General features: G+C 42.4%; 1 protein-coding gene across 2 annotated transcripts in view; it reads left to right on the top strand.

The window, feature by feature from the left end:
* LOC115189734 (thyrotropin-releasing hormone-degrading ectoenzyme) overlaps nucleotides 1–19,378 on the top strand; it is a 350,721-nt gene that overhangs the window by 150,434 nt on the left and 180,909 nt on the right. For both annotated transcript variants that reach the window (XM_029748274.1, XM_029748275.1), the window contains exon 4: nucleotides 7,804–7,958. In XM_029748274.1, the coding sequence (XP_029604134.1) occupies nucleotides 7,804–7,958 (155 nt within the window). The remainder of the gene's footprint in view (nucleotides 1–7,803; nucleotides 7,959–19,378) is intronic.

A 19,378-nucleotide genomic window follows, 5' to 3' on the forward strand; every position in this document is an offset into this window, starting at 1 on the left:
CTAGGCTCCCTCAGCCTGGCTGCTTGCTGTGTGTGGGGGTGTGCATCTGTGTGTGTGTGTCCCTGTGCACACCTGCTTGCCTGTTAGTGTGGTTTTAATAATTGTTGTCGTGTAACTTGGGAGCCTCTTTCCCCATTTGACGATACAAGCTGTGTGGTTTAAAACAACTTTACTCCATCTCTTTCCTTCTGTTGTCCGCATGGCTCTTCCTCTTTTCAGAACTCCCACCTCTCCAATCTCCTCCTCTCCTCTCCCATCCTTCCTCTCCAAACTCCTCCCATCCCTCCCATCCCACCTCTCCAAACTCCTCCTCTCCTCTCCCATCCCTCCTCTCCAAACTCCTCCTCTCCTCTCTCATCCTTCCTCTCCAAACTCCTCCTCTCCGGTCTCATCCCTTCTCTCCCATCCATTCCTCCTCATCTCTCCAATCCCTCCTCTCCCATCCCTCCTCTCCTCTCTCCTAACCCATCCATCCTCTCCTCTCCCATTCCTCCTCTCCTCTCTCCTAACCATCCATCCTCTCCTCTCTCCTAACCATCCATCCTCTCCTCTCTCCTAACCCATCCATCCTCTCCTCTCCAATCCCTCCTCTCCCATCCCTCCTCTCCTCTCTCCTAACCCATCCATCCTCTCCTCTCCCATTCCTCCTCTCCTCTCTCCTAACCCATCCATCCTCTCCTCTCCCATCCCTCCTCTCCTCTCTCCTAACCCATCCATCCTCTCCTCTCCCATTCCTCCTCTCCTCTCTCCTAACCCATCCATCCTCTCCTCTCCCACCCCTCCTCTCCTCTCTCCTAACCCATCCATCCTCTCCTCTCCCATTCCTCCTCTCCTCTCTCCTAACCATCCATCCTCTCCTCTCTCCTAACCATCCATCCTCTCCTCTCTCCTAACCCATCCATCCTCTCCTCTCCAATCCCTCCTCTCCCATCCCTCCTCACCTCTCTCCTAACCCATCCATCCTCTCCTCTCCCATTCCTCCTCTCCTCTCTCCTAACCCATCCATCCTCTCCTCTCCCACCCCTCCTCTCCTCTCTCCTAACCCATCCATCCTCTCCTCTCCCATTCCTCCTCTCCTCTCTCCTAACCATCCATCCTCTCCTCTCTCCTAACCCATCCATCCTCTCCTCTCTCCTAACCCATCCATCCTCTCCTCTCCAATCCCTCCTCTCCCATCCCTCCTCTCCTCTCTCCTAACCCATCCATCCTCTCCTCTCCCATTCCTCCTCTCCTCTCTCCTAACCCATCCATCCTCTCCTCTCCCATTCCTCCTCTCCTCTCTCCTAACCCATCCATCCTCTCCTCTCCCATCCCTCCTCTCCTCTCTCCTAACCCATCCATCCTCTCCTCTCCCACCCCTCCTCTCCTCTCTCCTAACCCATCCATCCTCTCCTCTCCCATTCCTCCTCTGCTTCCTCCTTTCCTCTGCCTCCAACCACCACATTAACCCTTCACCACTCTGTTCCCGCCGAAGACTTCTCAGAGGCCATCTTGATGAAGACTAAGTGAATCATTTGTGTGAGTGTGTGTAGGAGTGAGAAGGAGTTTGATATAATAGACAGTGAATCATCTGTGTGAGTGTGTGTAGGAGTGAGAAGGAGTTTGATATAATAGACAGTGAATCATCTGTGTGAGTGTGTGTAGGAGTGAGAAGGAGTTTGATATAATAGACAGTGAATCATCTGTGTGAGTGTGTGTAGGAGTGAGAAGGAGTTTGATATAATAGACAGTGAATCATCTGTGTGAGTGTGTGTAGGAGTGAGAAGGAGTTTGATATAATAGACAAATAGGGATGTCCACATCTCAGTGCCTGTAGCATATTCCTACTGTATCCTGTTAGAAGTGTAACATATTCCTACTGTATCCTGTTAGAAGTGTAACATATTCCTACTGTATCCTGTTAGAAGTGTAACATATTCCTACTGTATCCTGTTAGAAGTGTAACATATCCCTACTGTACTGTTAGAAGTGTAACATATTCCTACTGTATCCTGTTAGAAGTGTAACATATTCCTACTGTATCCTGTTAGAAGTGTAACATATTCCTACTGTATCCTGTTAGAAGTGTAACATATTCATACTGTATCCTGTTAGAAGTGTAACATATTCCTACTGTATCCTGTTAGAAGTGTAACATACTCCTACTGTATCCTGTTAGAAGTGTAACATATTCCTACTGTATCCTGTTAGAAGTGTAACATATTCCTACTGTATCCTGTTAGAAGTGTAACATATTCCTACTGTATCCTGTTAGAAGTGTAACATATTCATACTGTATCCTGTTAGAAGTGTAACATATCCCTACTGTATCCTGTTAGAAGTGTAACATATTCCTACTGTATCCTGTTAGAAGTGTAACATATTCCTACTGTATCCTGTTAGAAGTGTAACATATTCCTACTGTATCCTGTTAGAAGTGAACATATTCCTACTGTATCCTGTTAGAAGTGTAACATATTCATACTGTATCCTGTTAGAAGTGTAACATATTCCTACTGTATCCTGTTAGAAGTGTAACATATCCTACTGTATCCTGTTAGAAGTGTAACATATTCCTACTGTATCCTGTTAGAAGTGTAACATATTCCTACTGTATCTGTTAGAAGTGTAACATATTCCTACTGTATCTGTTAGAAGTGTAACATATTCATACTGTACCTGTTAGAAGTGTAACATATCCCTACTGTATCCTGTTAGAAGTGTAACATATTCCTACTGTATCCTGTTAGAAGTGTAACATATTCCTACTGTATCCTGTTAGAAGTGTAACATATTCCTACTGTATCCTGTTAGAAGTGTAACATATTCATACTGTATCCTGTTAGAAGTGTAACATATTCCTACTGTATCCTGTTAGAAGTGTAACATACTCCTACTGTATCCTGTTAGAAGTGTAACATATTCCTACTGTATCCTGTTAGAAGTGTAACATATTCCTACTGTATCCTGTTAGAAGTGTAACATATTCCTACGTATCCTGTTAGAAGTGTAACATATTCATACTGTATCCTGTTAGAAGTGTACATATTCCTACTGTATCCTGTTAGAAGTGTAACATACTCCTACTGTATCCTGTTAGAAGTGTAACATATTCCTACTGTATCCTGTTAGAAGTGTAACATATTCCTACTGTATCCTGTTAGAAGTGTAACATATTCCTACTGTATCCTGTTAGAAGTGTAACATATTCCTACTGTATCCTGTTAGAAGTGTAACATACTCCTACTGTATCCTGTTAGAAGTGTAACATATTCCTACTGTATCCTGTTAGAAGTGTAACATATTCCTACTGTATCCTGTTAGAAGTGTAACATATTCCTACTGTATCCTGTTAGAAGTGTAACATATCCTACTGTATCCTGTTAGAAGTGTAACATATTCCTACTGTATCCTGTTAGAAGTGTAACATATTCCTACTGTATCCTGTTAGAAGTGTAAATATTCCTACTGATCCTGTTAGAAGTGTCACATACTCTACTGTATCCTGTTAGAAGTGTTCACATATTCCTACTGTATCCTGTTAGAAGTGTAACATATTCCTACTGTATCCTGTTAGAAGTGTAACATATTCCTACTGTATCCTGTTAGAAGTGTAACATATTCATACTGTATCCTGTTAGAAGTGTAACATATTCCTACTGTATCCTGTTAGAAGTGTAACATATTCCTACTGTATCCTGTTAGAAGTGTAACATATTCATACTGTATCCTGTTAGAAGTGTAACATATTCCTACTGTATCCTGTTAGAAGTGTAACATATTCCTACTGTATCCTGTTAGAAGTGTAAGGGCTGTGATGTCTGGACAGATAGATGCATACCACTATTTAATCAGCTAATCAACTTTTCCTTCCTTGAAAGCGCATAAACACACACATTTTACGTGTCGGAAAGTGGATGCCTCTATTTAATCAGCTAATTAACTTTTCCTCCCGTGAAAATGGTTAGAGCCTGTCGATCTGTGTGGATACAGCGTGTCTCCCTGCGTGTGCCCCTGTTCATTGTCATCAGCCGCCTCATTGGAAGCCCATGCAGCCCATGCAGAGCCAATATAAAACTGGAATTGCCCCGTAGCCGTCAAGTCTTTCAGTCATAAATCACAATTACAATGGCCAATTAGAGCCTGCCTGTTCCCTTTTAATTTCCTCTTTGCGTCTAATTCTAGAATGCTAATTCAATAGAAACATCTGGTTAGCTTCTCATTGTCATGCCTGTTTTATAACGGTGCGTTGTTGTTGTTTTCCACATTCATCTTGTTGTTTTTGTCCTGGTGCCATGAGAGCTGTCGTTATGAGAGCCGTCGTTATGAGAGCTGTCGTTATGAGAGCCGTCGTTATGAGAACCGTCATTATGAGAACCGTCGTTATGAGAACCGTCGTTATGAGAGCCGTCGTTATGAGAACCGTCATTATGAGAACCGTCGTTATGAGAATCGTCGTTATGAGAGACGTCGTTATGAGAACCGTCGTTATGAGAACCGTCGTTATGAGAGCCGTCGTTATGAGAACCGTCGTTATGAGAACCGTCGTTATGAGAACAGTCGTTATGACAGCCGTCGTTATGAGAGCCGTCGTTATGAGAACCGTCGTTATGAGAGCCGTCTTTATGAGAACCGTCTTTATGAGAACCGTCGTTATGAGAACCGTCGTTATGAGAGCAGTCGCTATGAGAACCGTCGTTATGAGAGCCGTCGTTATGAGAACCGTCGTTATGAGAACCGTCGTTATGAGAGCCGTCGTTATGAGAACCGTCGTTATGAGAACCGTCGTTATGAGAGCCGTCGTTATGAGAACCGTCGTTATGAGAACCGTCATAATGAGAGCAGTCGTTATGAGAACTTTCGTTATGAGAGCCGTCGTTATGAGAGCCGTCGTTATGAGGGCCGTCGTTATGAGAGCGGTCGTTATGAGGGCCGTCGTTATGAGAACCGTCATTATGAGGGCCGTCGTTATGAGAGCGGTCGTTATGAGAGCCGTCGTTATGAGAGCCATCGTTATGAGAACCGTCGTTATGAGAGCCGTCGTTATGAGAACCGTCGTTATGAGAACCGTCGTTATGAGAACCGTCGTTATGAGAACCGTCGTTATGAGAGCCATCGTTATGAGAACCGTCGTTATGAGAGCTGTCGTTATGAGAGCCATCGTTATGAGAGCCATCGTTATGAGAGCTGTCGTTATGAGAGCTGTCGTTATGAGAGCCATCGTTATGAGAACCGTCGTTATGAGAGCCGTCATTATGAGAGCCGTCGTTATGAGAACCGTCATTATGAGAACCGTCGTTATGAGAACCGTCGTTATGAGAACCGTCGTTATGAGAACCATCGTTATGAGAGCCGTCGTTATGAGAACCGTCGTTATGAGAGCCATCGTTATGAGAGCTGTCGTTATGAGAACCATCGTTATGAGAGCCGTCGTTATGAGAACCGTCGTTATGAGAACCGTCGTTATGAGAGCTGTCGTTATGAGAATCGTCGTTATGAGAGCCGTCGTTATGAGAACCGTCGTTATGAGAGCCGTCGTTATGAGAACCGTTGTTATGAGAGCTGTCGTTATGAGAACCGTCGTTATGAGAACCGTCGTTATGAGAACCGTCGTTATGAGAGCTGTCGTTATGAGAACCGTCGTTATGAGAACCGTCGTTATGAGAACCGTCGTTATGAGAGCTGTCGTTATGAGAACATTTCTCTTTCTCCCCTTCTCTCGTTCTTCTTCTCTCCCTCCCTCTCTCCCTCTCCTTCATACCCCTCTCTCTCAAATCAAGTCTATTCATGATATCCTCTAGCTCCTTCCTGCTACTACCTAAACTATGTCTAACAAACACTGGGATGTTTTCCCTCCCCTTTCACAGCCTCCCGATACTCTACAGGCGTGAGGCACAGGAGCGCATGCATCCATGTCACATTTCTCTGTCACACGCTAAGCGATAGATAACCCCTCACTTCCAGAAATGATCAGTCATTTACCTCAAAGGAATATGCAAATGGCAGTACATAGCGTGTATCTAGTTTCTTCCCAAAACAACCCGGTAATCGTATTACGGCACAGCCACAGTACTTACTCTAACTTGTTTTTTTAAAACCACGCCGCATGTTGACTTTCACTAAGATAAGGAGTGGATCAAAAACACTTGGGTTTGCCAAGGCTGTGATAAGGCGTGCAGAATTTACAGGTGCCTGATTTTACAGGCCTCCTACTATGCCCACAAAAACATGAGTCTAATCTTCCCGCTTCCTGGTTTTTAAATAAGAGATTTCGTTTCTTCTACGCCTGACCCCTGCGGGTACTGCCATTGAGCCAAATTGTCAACGCACCAATCACACTTCATGATACTGCCAGTCTCCCAGATTAAGGAAGCTGGTCTTAAAGTAGCAGCTTATTTCTTACTTCTGCAGGTGATGTTTATTGGAAACACAATAGAAAGCACAGTAACAGTGTTGACAGTAGAGAGCTGGGAATTCTGCATGGATTCAGTGAAACAAAATGACATCTGTCCTGGTTAGGAACGTCTCTGTCTCTCTCTGTGTAAACTAGGGCTGTTGTTTTTAAAAGGGAAACACAGTGCCTTTTTTTTACTGCCTGTTGACTCCTGAGAAATAAAAATGGTTCTTTCATTCCTTGTAATAAATAAAGCGGAGTTTTAAAATCCCCCTTTTTCTTTATCTTGCTGTGGAAATGTCTTCCATCACTCAACGGCTGTCACAGAGAACTCCACCACTCTCTTTTCCTTAGTGGAGAGACCCGGAGAGGGAGACAGATATGTGTTTCCCAGTGACAAGGCACATATATATGTAAAAAGAGAAGTTTCTTACTTTCCTCATCTTCCATAAAGAAAAGCCTACGTGGTCCATGACTCTGAAGAAAAAACCCACAGTAAACAATGGTTGCCTTGAAATGTCCTTTACCTGTTGTCTGAAAACCTCTCATGTCTCGGCTGTGTCCTCTTCCTCTCTCACCTTTGACCTGTGTGTGTGTGTGTGTGTGTGTGTGTGTGTGTGTGTGTGTGTGTGCGTGTGTGTGTGCGTGTGTGCATGTGCGCGTGTGCGTGCGTGCGTGTGCGTGTGTGTGTGTGCATTTGTGATGCCAATTCTTCACAACCTGTCTGCCAAACCAAAAGACAAACCATTCAAGGCTAGTACTACTTTATCTTTTCCAGTTGTTCTAATGCCTTTATGAATACGCATTTGGATCAACACATCTGTTTCACTGTTGAACCTAGATTATTGTTTACTAGCTGTTGTCCAATGACTACTAACGGTGGTGTAACCACTCCCTCTTCAACCAGGGTTGATTGGAGCGTGGTCTGTTTAGTAGAAGGCAGCGTTGTGTCGTTGTATCTTGGTTTCTCCCTTGATGAAGGACATGCTGACTAAACACATCTGAGTTTGAAAGTTGTTGTCCTATTAATCGTGCCATAACTTACATATTTATTTAACCTTTATTTAACTAGGCAAGTCAGTTAAGAACCAATTCTTATTTACAATGACGGCCTACCCCGGTCAAACCCAGACGACGCTGGGCCAATTGTGATTCAGGCTGGAATCGAACCAGGGTCTGTAGTGACGCCTCTAGCACTGAGATGCCGTGCCTTAGACCGCTGCGCCACTCGGGAGCCGATCATGCCATAACTTACATAAAGGCATTTTAAACTAATTACATGACGAGTGCCTTGCTCCTTTTAGTTGTTTTGACTTCGACGGTGTCAACAGGTGGACGTGAATTCAAGGATGTTGTTTTTGTTTTGTTACCTCGTGTCTCGGCTGCTGCACTCTTCTCTCTAACCTTTAACCTCTCTGTGTTTTTACCAGACCTGCTGGCCGTGCCCAAGCACCCCTACGCTGCCATGGAGAACTGGGGTCTGAGTGTGTTTGTAGAGCAGAAGATCCTACTGGACCCAGAGGTCTCATCCTTTTCCTACCAGATGGAGCTAACCATGGTGGTGGTTCATGAGATCTGCCATCAGGTATAATACACTATGCTATGCTAGGCTATGCTACACTTCTCCCACTTGATGAAGCTAACCATGATGGTGGTGCATGAGATCAGCCATCACTTATAATACACTATGCTATGCTATGGTAGGCTACGATACACTTCTCTTACCAGATGGAGCTCATTACAGTGGTGATGCATGAGATCAGCGATCAGGTATAACACACTATGCTATGCTAGGCTAGGCTATGCTACGCTACACTTCTCTTACCAGATGGAGCTCATTATGGTGGTGGTGCATGAAATCAGTGATCAGGTATAATACACTATGCTATGCTAGGCTAGGCTATGCTACACTAGGCTACATTACTATACAATACACTAGGCTATGTAATGCTATGCTACGCTAGGTAATTCTATGCAGTACACCTTTTGTACCATCAGGTACAAAACACTACTGACTAAACTCATGCTATCGTTAGGGCCCTGAGTTGTTCCTTACTTGAAACCATGGGTCTTAATTATACCCTGTAACTGGGGGCTGGAGTGTTTTTCTGATCAGGTCACGTGGTAAAACACTCCTGGTCCTTCGTCACCACAGCAGAGTAGAGCTTCAGTTACACCAGGCTCCTTGATGACAATAGGATGAGGGCTGAGTGTTTGTGTTCTACTCTGTTGTCCCTGAGTCTCTCAGGCAGGTGCCTTAATCAAACTTTGGGTCTACATCAAAGACTCTTTCTCTCTGTCTCTCTCTCTCTCTCACACACACACACACACACACAGTCCATACATACACACACCACACACACACACACACACACACACACACACACACACACACACACACACACACACACACACACACACCATTAGTTTGTCTAGCTGATAGAGATCAGAAGGGTTTTATATATCAGTAACAAAGAGGACTGCTGCCATATCCACAGGTTAATGAAGGCTTGACAGAGATCAGAGGCTCACATCTGGCACAGTCATTATAGGTAATGGAAAACGCAGCTCCATGTTTCTGCATAAATATAGCATTAGTGAGATGCAGACCGTAACACATTAAACCCTCTGTGTGCGTTCTAACAGTCATTATTTGTTGTGATGATAAATGATAAGCTCAACCCCTGCAGTTCAGCCAGGTGATGTTTTCTTTCCATTACACCCATTCATTCATTTTCAATACATTTATTTCATCACAATAGTCCACTCACTATGATTGTCAGCCTATTAGACCAATGAGAAAGAGAGTTCCAAACCTCTCTGCCAATAACAGCTCGTTTTCAGTTTTCCCCTCCCCACTCAGACCACTCCCAGACAGTCCTAGCTAAATTCTTGCTTGAGAAATTGCTCTTTTCCTAAGAAGCTATTTTTGTTGAAAACATTCACAGTAAGGTACTTAATTGTTACCCATAAATTATTTGATATTGAGATAAAAATGGCTGTGCTGGAACTTTTGCTAAATTAATTTATTGTAATTGTATCGAAAGGGTACATGTGAACACTGTATTGGCCACTGTTAGCCTGATAACTAAGTCCTTGAAACCCCTGTTTCTTAACCGTCCATCTGATTGATGTGTGATGGGATACAGGTACTGTAAACACTGTATTGGCTACTGTTAGCCATGTTGTTTAACCGTCCATCTGATTGATGTGTGATGGGATACAGGTACTGTAAACACTGTATTGGCTACTGTTAGCCATGTTGTTTAACCGTCCATCTGATTGATGTGTGATGGGATACAGGTACTGTAAACACTGTATTGGCTACTGTTAGCCATGTTGTTTAACCGTCCATCTGATTGATGTGTGATGGGATACAGGTACTGTAAACACTGTATTGGCTACTGTTAGCCATGTTGTTTAACCGTCCATCTGATTGATGTGTGATGGGATACAGGTACTGTAAACACTGTATTGGCTACTGTTAGCCATGTTGTTTAACCGTCCATCTGATTGATGTGTGATGGGATACAGGTACTGTAAACACTGTATTGGCTACTGTTAGCCATGTTGTTTAACCGTCCATCTGATTGATGTGTGATGGGGTACAGGTACTGTAAACACTGTATTGGCTACTGTTAGCCATGTTGTTTAACCGTCCATCTGATTGATGTGTGATGGGGTACAGGTACTGTAAACACTGTATTGGCTACTGTTAGCCATGTTGTTTAACCGTCCATCTGATTGATGTGTGATGGGATACAGGTACTGTAAACACTGTATTGGCTACTGTTAGCCATGTTGTTTAACCGTCCATCTGATTGATGTGTGATGGGGTACAGGTACTGTAAACACTGTATTGGCTACTGTTAGCCATGTTGTTTAACCGTCCATCTGATTGATGTGTGATGGGGTACAGGTACTGTAAACACTGTATTGGCTACTGTTAGCCATGTTGTTTAACCGTCCATCTGATTGATGTGTGATGGGATACAGGTACTGTAAACACTGTATTGGCTACTGTTAGCCATGTTGTTTAACCGTCCATCTGATTGATGTGTGATGGGGTACAGGTACTGTAAACACTGTATTGGCTACTGTTAGCCATGTTGTTTAACCGTCCATCTGATTGATGTGTGATGGGATACAGGTACTGTAAACACTGTATTGGCTACTGTTACCCATGTTGTTTAACCGTCCATCTGATTGATGTGTGATGGGATACAGGTACTGTAAACACTGTATTGGCTACTGTTAGCCATGTTTCTTAACCGTCCATCTGATTGATGTGTGATGGGGTACAGGATCACATTATGTCCCCTTTAAAACTCAGCTCTTTCCATTCAACTTGAATTTGACCCATTCCCCCCATGTTTATTCCTCCCTCTGTCTAGGACACTAAAACACTCCTGTTCTGTTCTGTTCAGACTCCTCAGCACGTTGTCCTTAGAGGGTTTATAGGGCCAGGGCTACAGAGGCTGACAGGATAGGATACACACACAAGCACCAACAGCCATCTACACTGGCAGATTAACACCCTGGGGTCCTATATATCCTGCCTGAGTCCCAAAATGGCACCCTTTCCCCTATGTAGTGCACTTCTTTAGAACACGGACCGTAGAGTAGTGTGTAGGGAATACAGTAGGGTGTCATTTAGGACACAGCCTACTGTATATGTCCTGGCTTCAGCTGATTGGTCTTTTATCTCCTCATTATAGAGAGAACAGATAGTTGGAGAGGAAATACCGTTTAACACATCCTCCTCCTGCTGCTCTCACACAGTAATTAGACATCTGGCCAAAGCCTGAACACACACACACACACACACACACACACACACACACACACACACCACACACACACACACACACACACACACACACACACACACACACATACACTCATCCGACACAACAGGTTTTCTCTCTGCTGTGTCTGGCTCCCCAATGGACCATCCATTGCTGGACAACACTCTGTTTTGCCCGAGAATCTCCCTCTCCCATCTCTACAGCTCAACACTGCTCTTCTCTCCAGTACTGATGGTATCAAAGCTGCTCTGCTCTCCAGTACTGTTGGTATCAAAGCTGCTCTGCTCTCCAGTACTGTTGGTATCAAAGCTGCTCCTCTCTCCAGTACTGTTAGTATCAAAGCTGCTCTTCTCTCCAGTACTGATGGTATCAAAGCTGCTCTTCTCTCCAGTACTGTTGGTATCAAAGCTGCTCTTCTCTCCAGTACTGATGGTATCAAAGCTGCTCTTCTCTCCAGTACTGTTGGTATCAAAGCTGCTCCTCTCTCCAGTACTGATGGTATCAAAGCTGCTCTTCTCTCCAGTACTGTTAGTATCAAAGCTGCTCTTCTCTCCAGTACTGATGGTATCAAAGCTGCTCTTCTCTCCAGTTCTGTTAGTATCAAAGCTGCTCTTCTCTCCAGTACTGATAGTATCAAAGCTGCTCTTCTCTCCAGTACTGTTAGTATCAAAGCTGCTCTTCTCTCCAGTTCTGTTGGTATCAAAGCTGCTCTTCTCTCCAGTTCTGTTGGTATCAAAGCTGCTCTTCTCTCCAGTACTGATGGTATCAAAGCTGCTCTTCTCTCCAGTACTGTTAGTATCAAAGCTGCTCTTCTCTCCAGTACTGTTGGTATCAAAGCTGCTCTTCTCTCCAGTTCTGTTGGTATCAAAGCTGCTCTTCTCTCCAGTTCTGTTGGTATCAAAGCTGCTCTTCTCTCCAGTACTGTTGGTATCAAAGCTGCTCTTCTCTCCAGTACTGTTGGTATCAAAGCTGCTCTTCTCTCCAGTACTGTTGGTATCAAATCTGCTCTTCTCTCCAGTACTGTTAGTATCAAAGCTGCTCTTCTCTCCAGTACTGTTGGTATCAAAGCTGCTCTTCTCTCCAGTACTGTTAGTATCAAAGCTGCTCCTCTCTCCAGTACTGTTAGTATCAAAGCTGCTCTTCTCTCCAGTACTGTTGGTATCAAAGCTGCTCTTCTCTCCAGTACTGTTGGTATCAAAGCTGCTCTTCTCTCCAGTACTGTTAGTATCAAAGCTGCTCTTCTCTCCAGTACTGTTGGTATCAAAGCTGCTCTTCTCTCCAGTTCTGTTAGTATCAAAGCTGCTCTTCTCTCCAGTTCTGTTGGTATCAAAGCTGCTCTTCTCTCCAGTTCTGTTAGTATCAAAGCTGCTCTTCTCTCCAGTTCTGTTGGTATCAAAGCTGCTCTTCTCTCCAGTTCTGTTGGTATCAAAGCTGCTCTTCTCTCCAGTTCTGTTGGTATCAAAGCTGCTCTTCTCTCCAGTACTGTTGGTATCAAAGCTGCTCTTCTCTCCAGTACTGTTAGTATCAAAGCTGCTCTTCTCTCCAGTACTGTTAGTATCAAAGCTGCTCTTCTCTCCAGTACTGTTAGTATCAAAGCTGCTCTTCTCTCCAGTTCTGTAAGTATCAAAGCTGCTCTTCTCTCCAGTTCTGTAAGTATCAAAGCTGCTCTTCTCTCCAGTACTGTTGGTATCAAAGCTGCTCTTCTCTCCAGTACTGTCGGTATCAAAGCTGCTCCTCTCTCCAGTACTGTTGGTATCAAACCTGCTCTTCTCTCCAGTACTGATGGTATCAAAGCTGCTCCTCTCTCCAGTACTGTTAGTATCAAAGCTACTCTTCTCTCCAGTACTGTTGGTATCAAAGCTGCTCTTCTCTCCAGTACTGTTGGTATCAAAGCTGCTCCTCTCTCCAGTACTGTTAGTATCAAAGCTGCTCTTCTCTCCAGTACTGTTGGTATCAAAGCTGCTCTTCTCTCCAGTACTGATGGTATCAAAGCTGCTCCTCTCTCCAGTTCTGTTAGTATCAAAGCTGCTCTTCTCTCCAGCGGTCTGTTACAGTACTGAGTATCAAAGCTGCTCCTCTCTCCAGCATGTCTGTCTGTGATACAGTACTGTTACTAACCCACTTTCTGGGCCTGGCATTGTTACAGTCTATTACTGAGAGATCAAACAAACGAAGTCAAGCCCATTTTTATGTTTTCCAGTAAAAAGTGGAACATGAAAAAAATATTTCTCCTCCTAATGGTTATTCTCCTCAGAATTGAACTGGAACAATGTGAAATTACTTTCTGCTTGTGTCTGTTTTCTTCTGTGCTCACTCGCCAGCCTTTGTGACACTCCAGTGTTGAGGAGCAACTGGGATTTTGGTCTTCTATGTTGACAGTTTATTATTTATCGGCTGTGGGAGACTGTCTCGACAAGTGAGCATTGTTGGAATGGCTTCATATTCACATTCAGAAAGCAATTTTTTTTTTTTATTCAATTTATTTTATATACAAACACATATGAATGGAGGATCACAGTACAAATATTATCCTTGACAATACAAACAAAACTAATTAAAATGTTGTACAAACAAACAAGCAAACAATATAGCTATGTACATACTGTCAGGAGTCATAATTATTTGAGAAAACAAAATGAATCGTACAGGCAGGAAGTATGAGTTCCCAATATAATGTTTGGACGGTATGGGAAATTTCACGGTATCAGAATTGCACTGACTTTTTCACTTTAAAATGGATGCCAAATGAAAACCATTGATTTCAAAGTTTAACAAACCATACAACTCTATGCACAAGGGCCACTTTTAACAATTTACACTGAAAATGTTACAAACACACATTTACTGGGAGAACTGTGCAGATGAAAAGTTTGGTAAAATCTCTCTTCGTTTTTTACGTGTCCACATTTTCCAACAACTATGTTAAAAATCTTCTCAAAATGAAGATTCAACAATGTCGGCAGAAAGAATGGAGTGTCAGCTATGTGTGAAGATTCAACAATGTCGGCAGAAAGAATGGAGTGTCAGCTATGTATGAAGATTCAACAATGTCGGCAGAAATAATGGAGCGTCAGCTATGTATGAAGATTCAACAATGTCGGCAGAAAGAATGGAGCGTTGGCTATGTATGAAGATTCAACAATGTCGGCAGAAAGAATGGAGTGTCAGCTATGTGTGAAGATTCAACAATGTTGGCAGAAAGAATGGAGTGTCAGCTATGTATGAAGATTCAACAATGTCGGCAGAAAGAATGGAGCGTCAGCTATGTATGAAGATTCAACAATGTTGGCAGAAAGAATGGAGTGTCAGCTATGTGTGAAGATTCAACAATGTTGGCAGAAAGAATGGAGTGTCAGCTATGTATGAAGATTCAACAATGTCGGCAGAAAGAATGGAGCGTCAGCTATTTACTGTGAAATGTTTTATTTTGACAGTAAGTGAAGTGACTGCGGTAATGGAATTTCATCATGGGTCCCTGATCTGTACTACACAGAAATGCATTATTATGGATGTGAATGTCATTCTGTTCACGGTGATGTATCCTGAACAGGTAGACGAGGGTCTAAATATGCAACATATCATTCTACACACTGGCTACTATTTTGATGAGCTCTGCCCCAAAACAAGAACAAATTTGGTTTGTCCGGCAAAGACCAAATCTGAACCAATCATTTTTTTTCTCAGTACAGTAGAGTAGAGTTCTGTACATTACAGTAGAGTAGAGTTCTGTACATTACAGTAAAGTAGAGTTCAGTACAGTAGAGTAGAGTGCAGTACAGTAGAGTAGAGTGCAGTACAGTAGAATAGAGTAGAGTTCAGTACTTTACAGTACAGTAGAGTTCAGTTCAGTACAGTAGAATAGAGTTCAGTACAGTACAGTAGAGTACAGTAGAGTTCAGTACAGTACAGTAGAGTTCAGTACATTTCAGTTCAGTAGAGTAGATGTACTGAACCCTACAGTAGAGTACAGTTCAGTACAGTTCAGTACATTGGAGTTCAGTACATTAGAGTAGAGTTCAGTAGAGTAGAATTCAGTACAGTAGAATTCAGTACAGTACAGTAGAGTAGAGTTAAGTACAGTTGGGTAGAGTGCAGTAGAGTAGAGTAGAGTTCAGTATAGTTCAGTAAAGTACAGTACAGTATTGTAGAGTTCAGTACATTAGAGTAGAGTTCAGTACAGTACAGTTCAGTTCAGTACAGTACAGTACAGTAGAGTGCAGTACAGTTCAGTAGAGTAGAGTTCAGTACAGTTCAGTAGATTAGAGTTCAGTAGAGTAGAGTGCAGTACAGTTCAATAGATTAGAGTTCAGTACAGTAGAGTAGAGTTCAGTACAGTAAAGTAGAGTAGAGTTCAGTAGAGTAGAGTTCAGTAGAGTAGAGTTCAGTTCAGTAGTGTAGAGTTCAGTAGAGTTCAGTAGAGTAGAGTTCAGTACAGTAGTGTATAGTTCAGTTCAGTAGAGTAGAGTTCAGTTCAGTAGTGTAGAGTTCAGTACAGTAGAGAAGAGTTCAGTACAGTCGAGTAGATTTCAGTACAGTAGAGTTCAGTACAGCAGAGTAGAGTTCAGTACAGTAGAGTTGAGTTCAGTACTGTAGAGTAGATTTCAGTACAGTGGAGTTCAGTACAGCAGAGTAAAGTTCAGTACAGTAGAGTTTGATACAGTAGAATTCAGTTCAGTACAGTAGAGTTTGATACAGTAGAGTTCAGTTCAGTACAGCAAAGTTCAGTACAGCAGAGTAGAGTTCAGTAGAGTAGAGAAGAGTTCAGTACAGTAGAGTTCAGTTCAGTACAGTAGAGTTCAGTCCAGCAGAGTAGAGTTCAGTAGAGTAGTATATAGTTCAGTTCAGTACAGTAAAGTTCAGTACAGCAGAGTAGAGTTCAGTAGAGTACTGCAGAGTTCAGTACAGTAGAGAAGAGTTCAGTACAGTAGAGTTTGATACAGTAGAGTTCAGTTCAGTACAGGAGCGTTCAGTACAGCAGAGTAGAGTTCAGTAGAGTAGTGTAGAGTTCAGTACAGTAGAGAAGAGTTCAGTACAGTAGAGTAGAGTTCAGTTCAGTACAGTAGAGTTCAGTAGAGTAGACTTCAGTTCATCAGAGTATAGTTCATTATAGTAGAGCAGAGTTTAGTAGAGTACGGTAGAGTTCAGTACAGTAGAGAAGAGTTCAGTACAGTAGAGAAGAGTTCAGTACAGTAGAGAAGAGTTCAGTACAGTAGAGAAGAGTTCAGTACGTAGAGTAGAGTTCAGTAGAGTAGACTTCAGTTCATCAGAGTATAGTTCATTATAGTAGAGCAGAGTTTAGTAGAGTACGGTAGAGTTCAGTACATTATAGTTCACTACATTATAGTGTTCTCAACTCTAGTGTGCCCTACTGTGTACTGAACTCGATTCTACTGTTTTCTTTTCTTTACTATGTTGTCCAAACTTGTAAACCCACTTGTGGTTTGTGACTACTTTGATTTCCCATTGTAGCCAAATACAACTGCAGATATTCCGTTATCAATGATCAGAAATTCCATGATCGATTTGGTAATAATAATTCATTAACAGTATTGATATATCAGTAAAAACACTATAACGAATTGGTAGGTCTACCTTTTCTTGTTACTTCTGTGAACTTTCATTATCATCTCTCTTCATGAAGGAAAGACATTTAAAATATCATAAAGATGTATAGGGTTTTGTTAATGGCATTTTAAGGCACAAGGCAATGTTTCTTAAATGTACAGAAGGCAGAATAAATGATCCCAAACTAAATATAAGTGTGTATATTAGTTGTCAGGGGTCTTGACTTGAACATTATTGTGTTTTGATGTATTTCTAAAACCTTTTAAGACCTTTTCTGGAAGATGTTTTTCCAAGACCCCGTTTCTGTTTGACCAGAAATCAAAGCCTTTGCTTATTCAGCATTTTGTTCGATGGAATATGGATCTATGCCTTAATCTCAACGATAAATATGGACTCTTAGCTTCCATTTGACACACAATCTGAGATGCTCCTATAAACTTCACATGTTGGTGTTCATGGATCCTTTTACATGGAAATGCCCTGATTCTTAAAACAGAACATGTCCTCCCACCTCTCCTTTACCAGGAAGCTCCATTCTTTAGGGTCAGTTGTTAATATCTTAAAATCTGTTAGAGTTTTGCACAGTACATCACCATGCTTCAACAGGCTTTGTTTATCATGGCCACTGATTGCTCTATACTGTACGAACAATATCTTGAAAATATCATAACCATGTTTGAAGTGAGAGGTTTGGAGAGATAAATCAAGCGCTAAGGATAACCTTTCTTTGCTGCTGATAACCCGACATAAATCATTATTTTCTGAACCAGTTGAAGCACAGATGGAGAGTCTTCATTCAACAAAAATGAACGTGGATCCTTGTTCACATCCTTGTTGAAATATATTTGTTTGAGGTGGTCACTCTGACAGAGCTCCTCTGTGGAGATGGGAGAATCTTCCAGAAGGAAAACAATCTCTGCAGCACTCCACCAATCAGGCCTTTATGGTAGAGTGACCGGAAGGAAGCCACTCCTCAGTAAAAGACATGACAGCCCGCTTGGAGTTTGCCAAAAGGCACCTAAATGATTCTCAGACCATGAGAAACAAGATTCTCTGATCTGATGAAACCAAGGTTGAAATCTTTGGCCTGAATGCCAAGCGTCACATCTGGAGGAAACCTGGCACCATTTCTACGGTGAAGCATGGTGGTGGTAGCATCATGCTGTGGCGATGATTTTCAGAGGAAGGGACTTGGATACTAGTCAGGATTGAGGGAAAGATGATACTAATGTAAATATGATATTTCTGTTTTATTTTGTATAAATTTGCAAAATGTATAAAAACCTTTTTTTGCTTTTTCATTCTGGGATATTGTGTGTAGATTGATGAGGGAATATAACAAAATCTATTTTAGAAAAAGGCTGTAATGTAACAAAAGGTGGAAAAAGTCAAGGGGTTCCGAATGCACTGAATGGAGACACAAAAGGCTTACAACAGTTTATGGTTGTGCCATATGAGAGAAGGGTCACACAACTTCTTGATGTAGCCTATTATCATGACACAAGGAGAGACCCAGCTGCAGACAGATGGTTGGAGCCTTACAATGTTTAATAATCCAAAGGGGAAGGCAAGAGAATGGTCGTGGACAGGCAGAAGGTCAAAACCAGTTCAGAGTCCAGGAGGTACAGAGTGGCAGACAGGCTCGAGGTCAAGGCAGGCAGAATGGTCAGGCAGGCGGGTACAGAGTCCAGAAACAGGCAAGGGTCAAAACCGGGATGACTAGAAAAAGGAGGAGAGCAAAGGCAGGCAAACGGGACAAACCACTGGTTGACTTGGCACATAAAAGGCGAACTGGCACAGAGAGACAGGAAACACAGCGATAAATACACTGCAGAAAACAAGGCGAAACCTGGATGGGGGTGGAGACAATAACAAGGACAGGTGAAACAGATCAGGGTGTGACACCTATCCCAGCTAGCACATAACGTTATGTAAACCATATGTTTTCTTAAGAGTGTGGTTGTCCTATTGTTATTTTGCATACAACCTTCCCACAACGTTCTGTGAATGGTGCAGGATAGTTGATTGGCTTTGGAACATTCACAGCACATTTAAGGAACTTGAAAAAAAAAACGTTATTTCCTGGTATTTCATCACGTAAAACAGAACGATTCCTTAAAGTTCAAACATGGTTACATTTATTTACAATTTTTGTAATGTTCTATGAACCTTCTACAACATTAAGAAGCTACGTTCCGTAGTGGGAATTTCAGTACCTCAGCATAGCGTTTTCTGTAGGGTTCCTGATGGTTCTATTTAAAGTCATGTTCTCAGAACATTAAACTTTCCATAAAAAACACAAGAAAACATTTGTAATGTTCAAAGAACGTTCTAAGAATGTTATTTAACAACATATATATTCCATTCTCAGCGTCAACACAACGTTCTCTGTCTTCTAGTGTGTTCAGGTGTGTTGGCTTGCGCCCACTAATTGGCCACACCGATCTTAATGAGTGCTTGTTTCCTTTAAAATGGGTTCTGTTTGAATAGACTAAAATGAACAGCTTTGAATGAGTAAAAAAACAACATGGCATGCTAACTCCATCCTGGTAGTGCAGTGGACTAATTCCATGGATAGAAACCAGAAGATCATAGGTCTGAATCTCACTGACGCCATGCCACAATAAAGCAA

This window comes from Salmo trutta, unplaced genomic scaffold (genome assembly GCF_901001165.1).
Source record: "Salmo trutta unplaced genomic scaffold, fSalTru1.1, whole genome shotgun sequence".
In the NCBI taxonomy this organism is placed as follows: Eukaryota; Metazoa; Chordata; class Actinopteri; order Salmoniformes; family Salmonidae; genus Salmo; species Salmo trutta.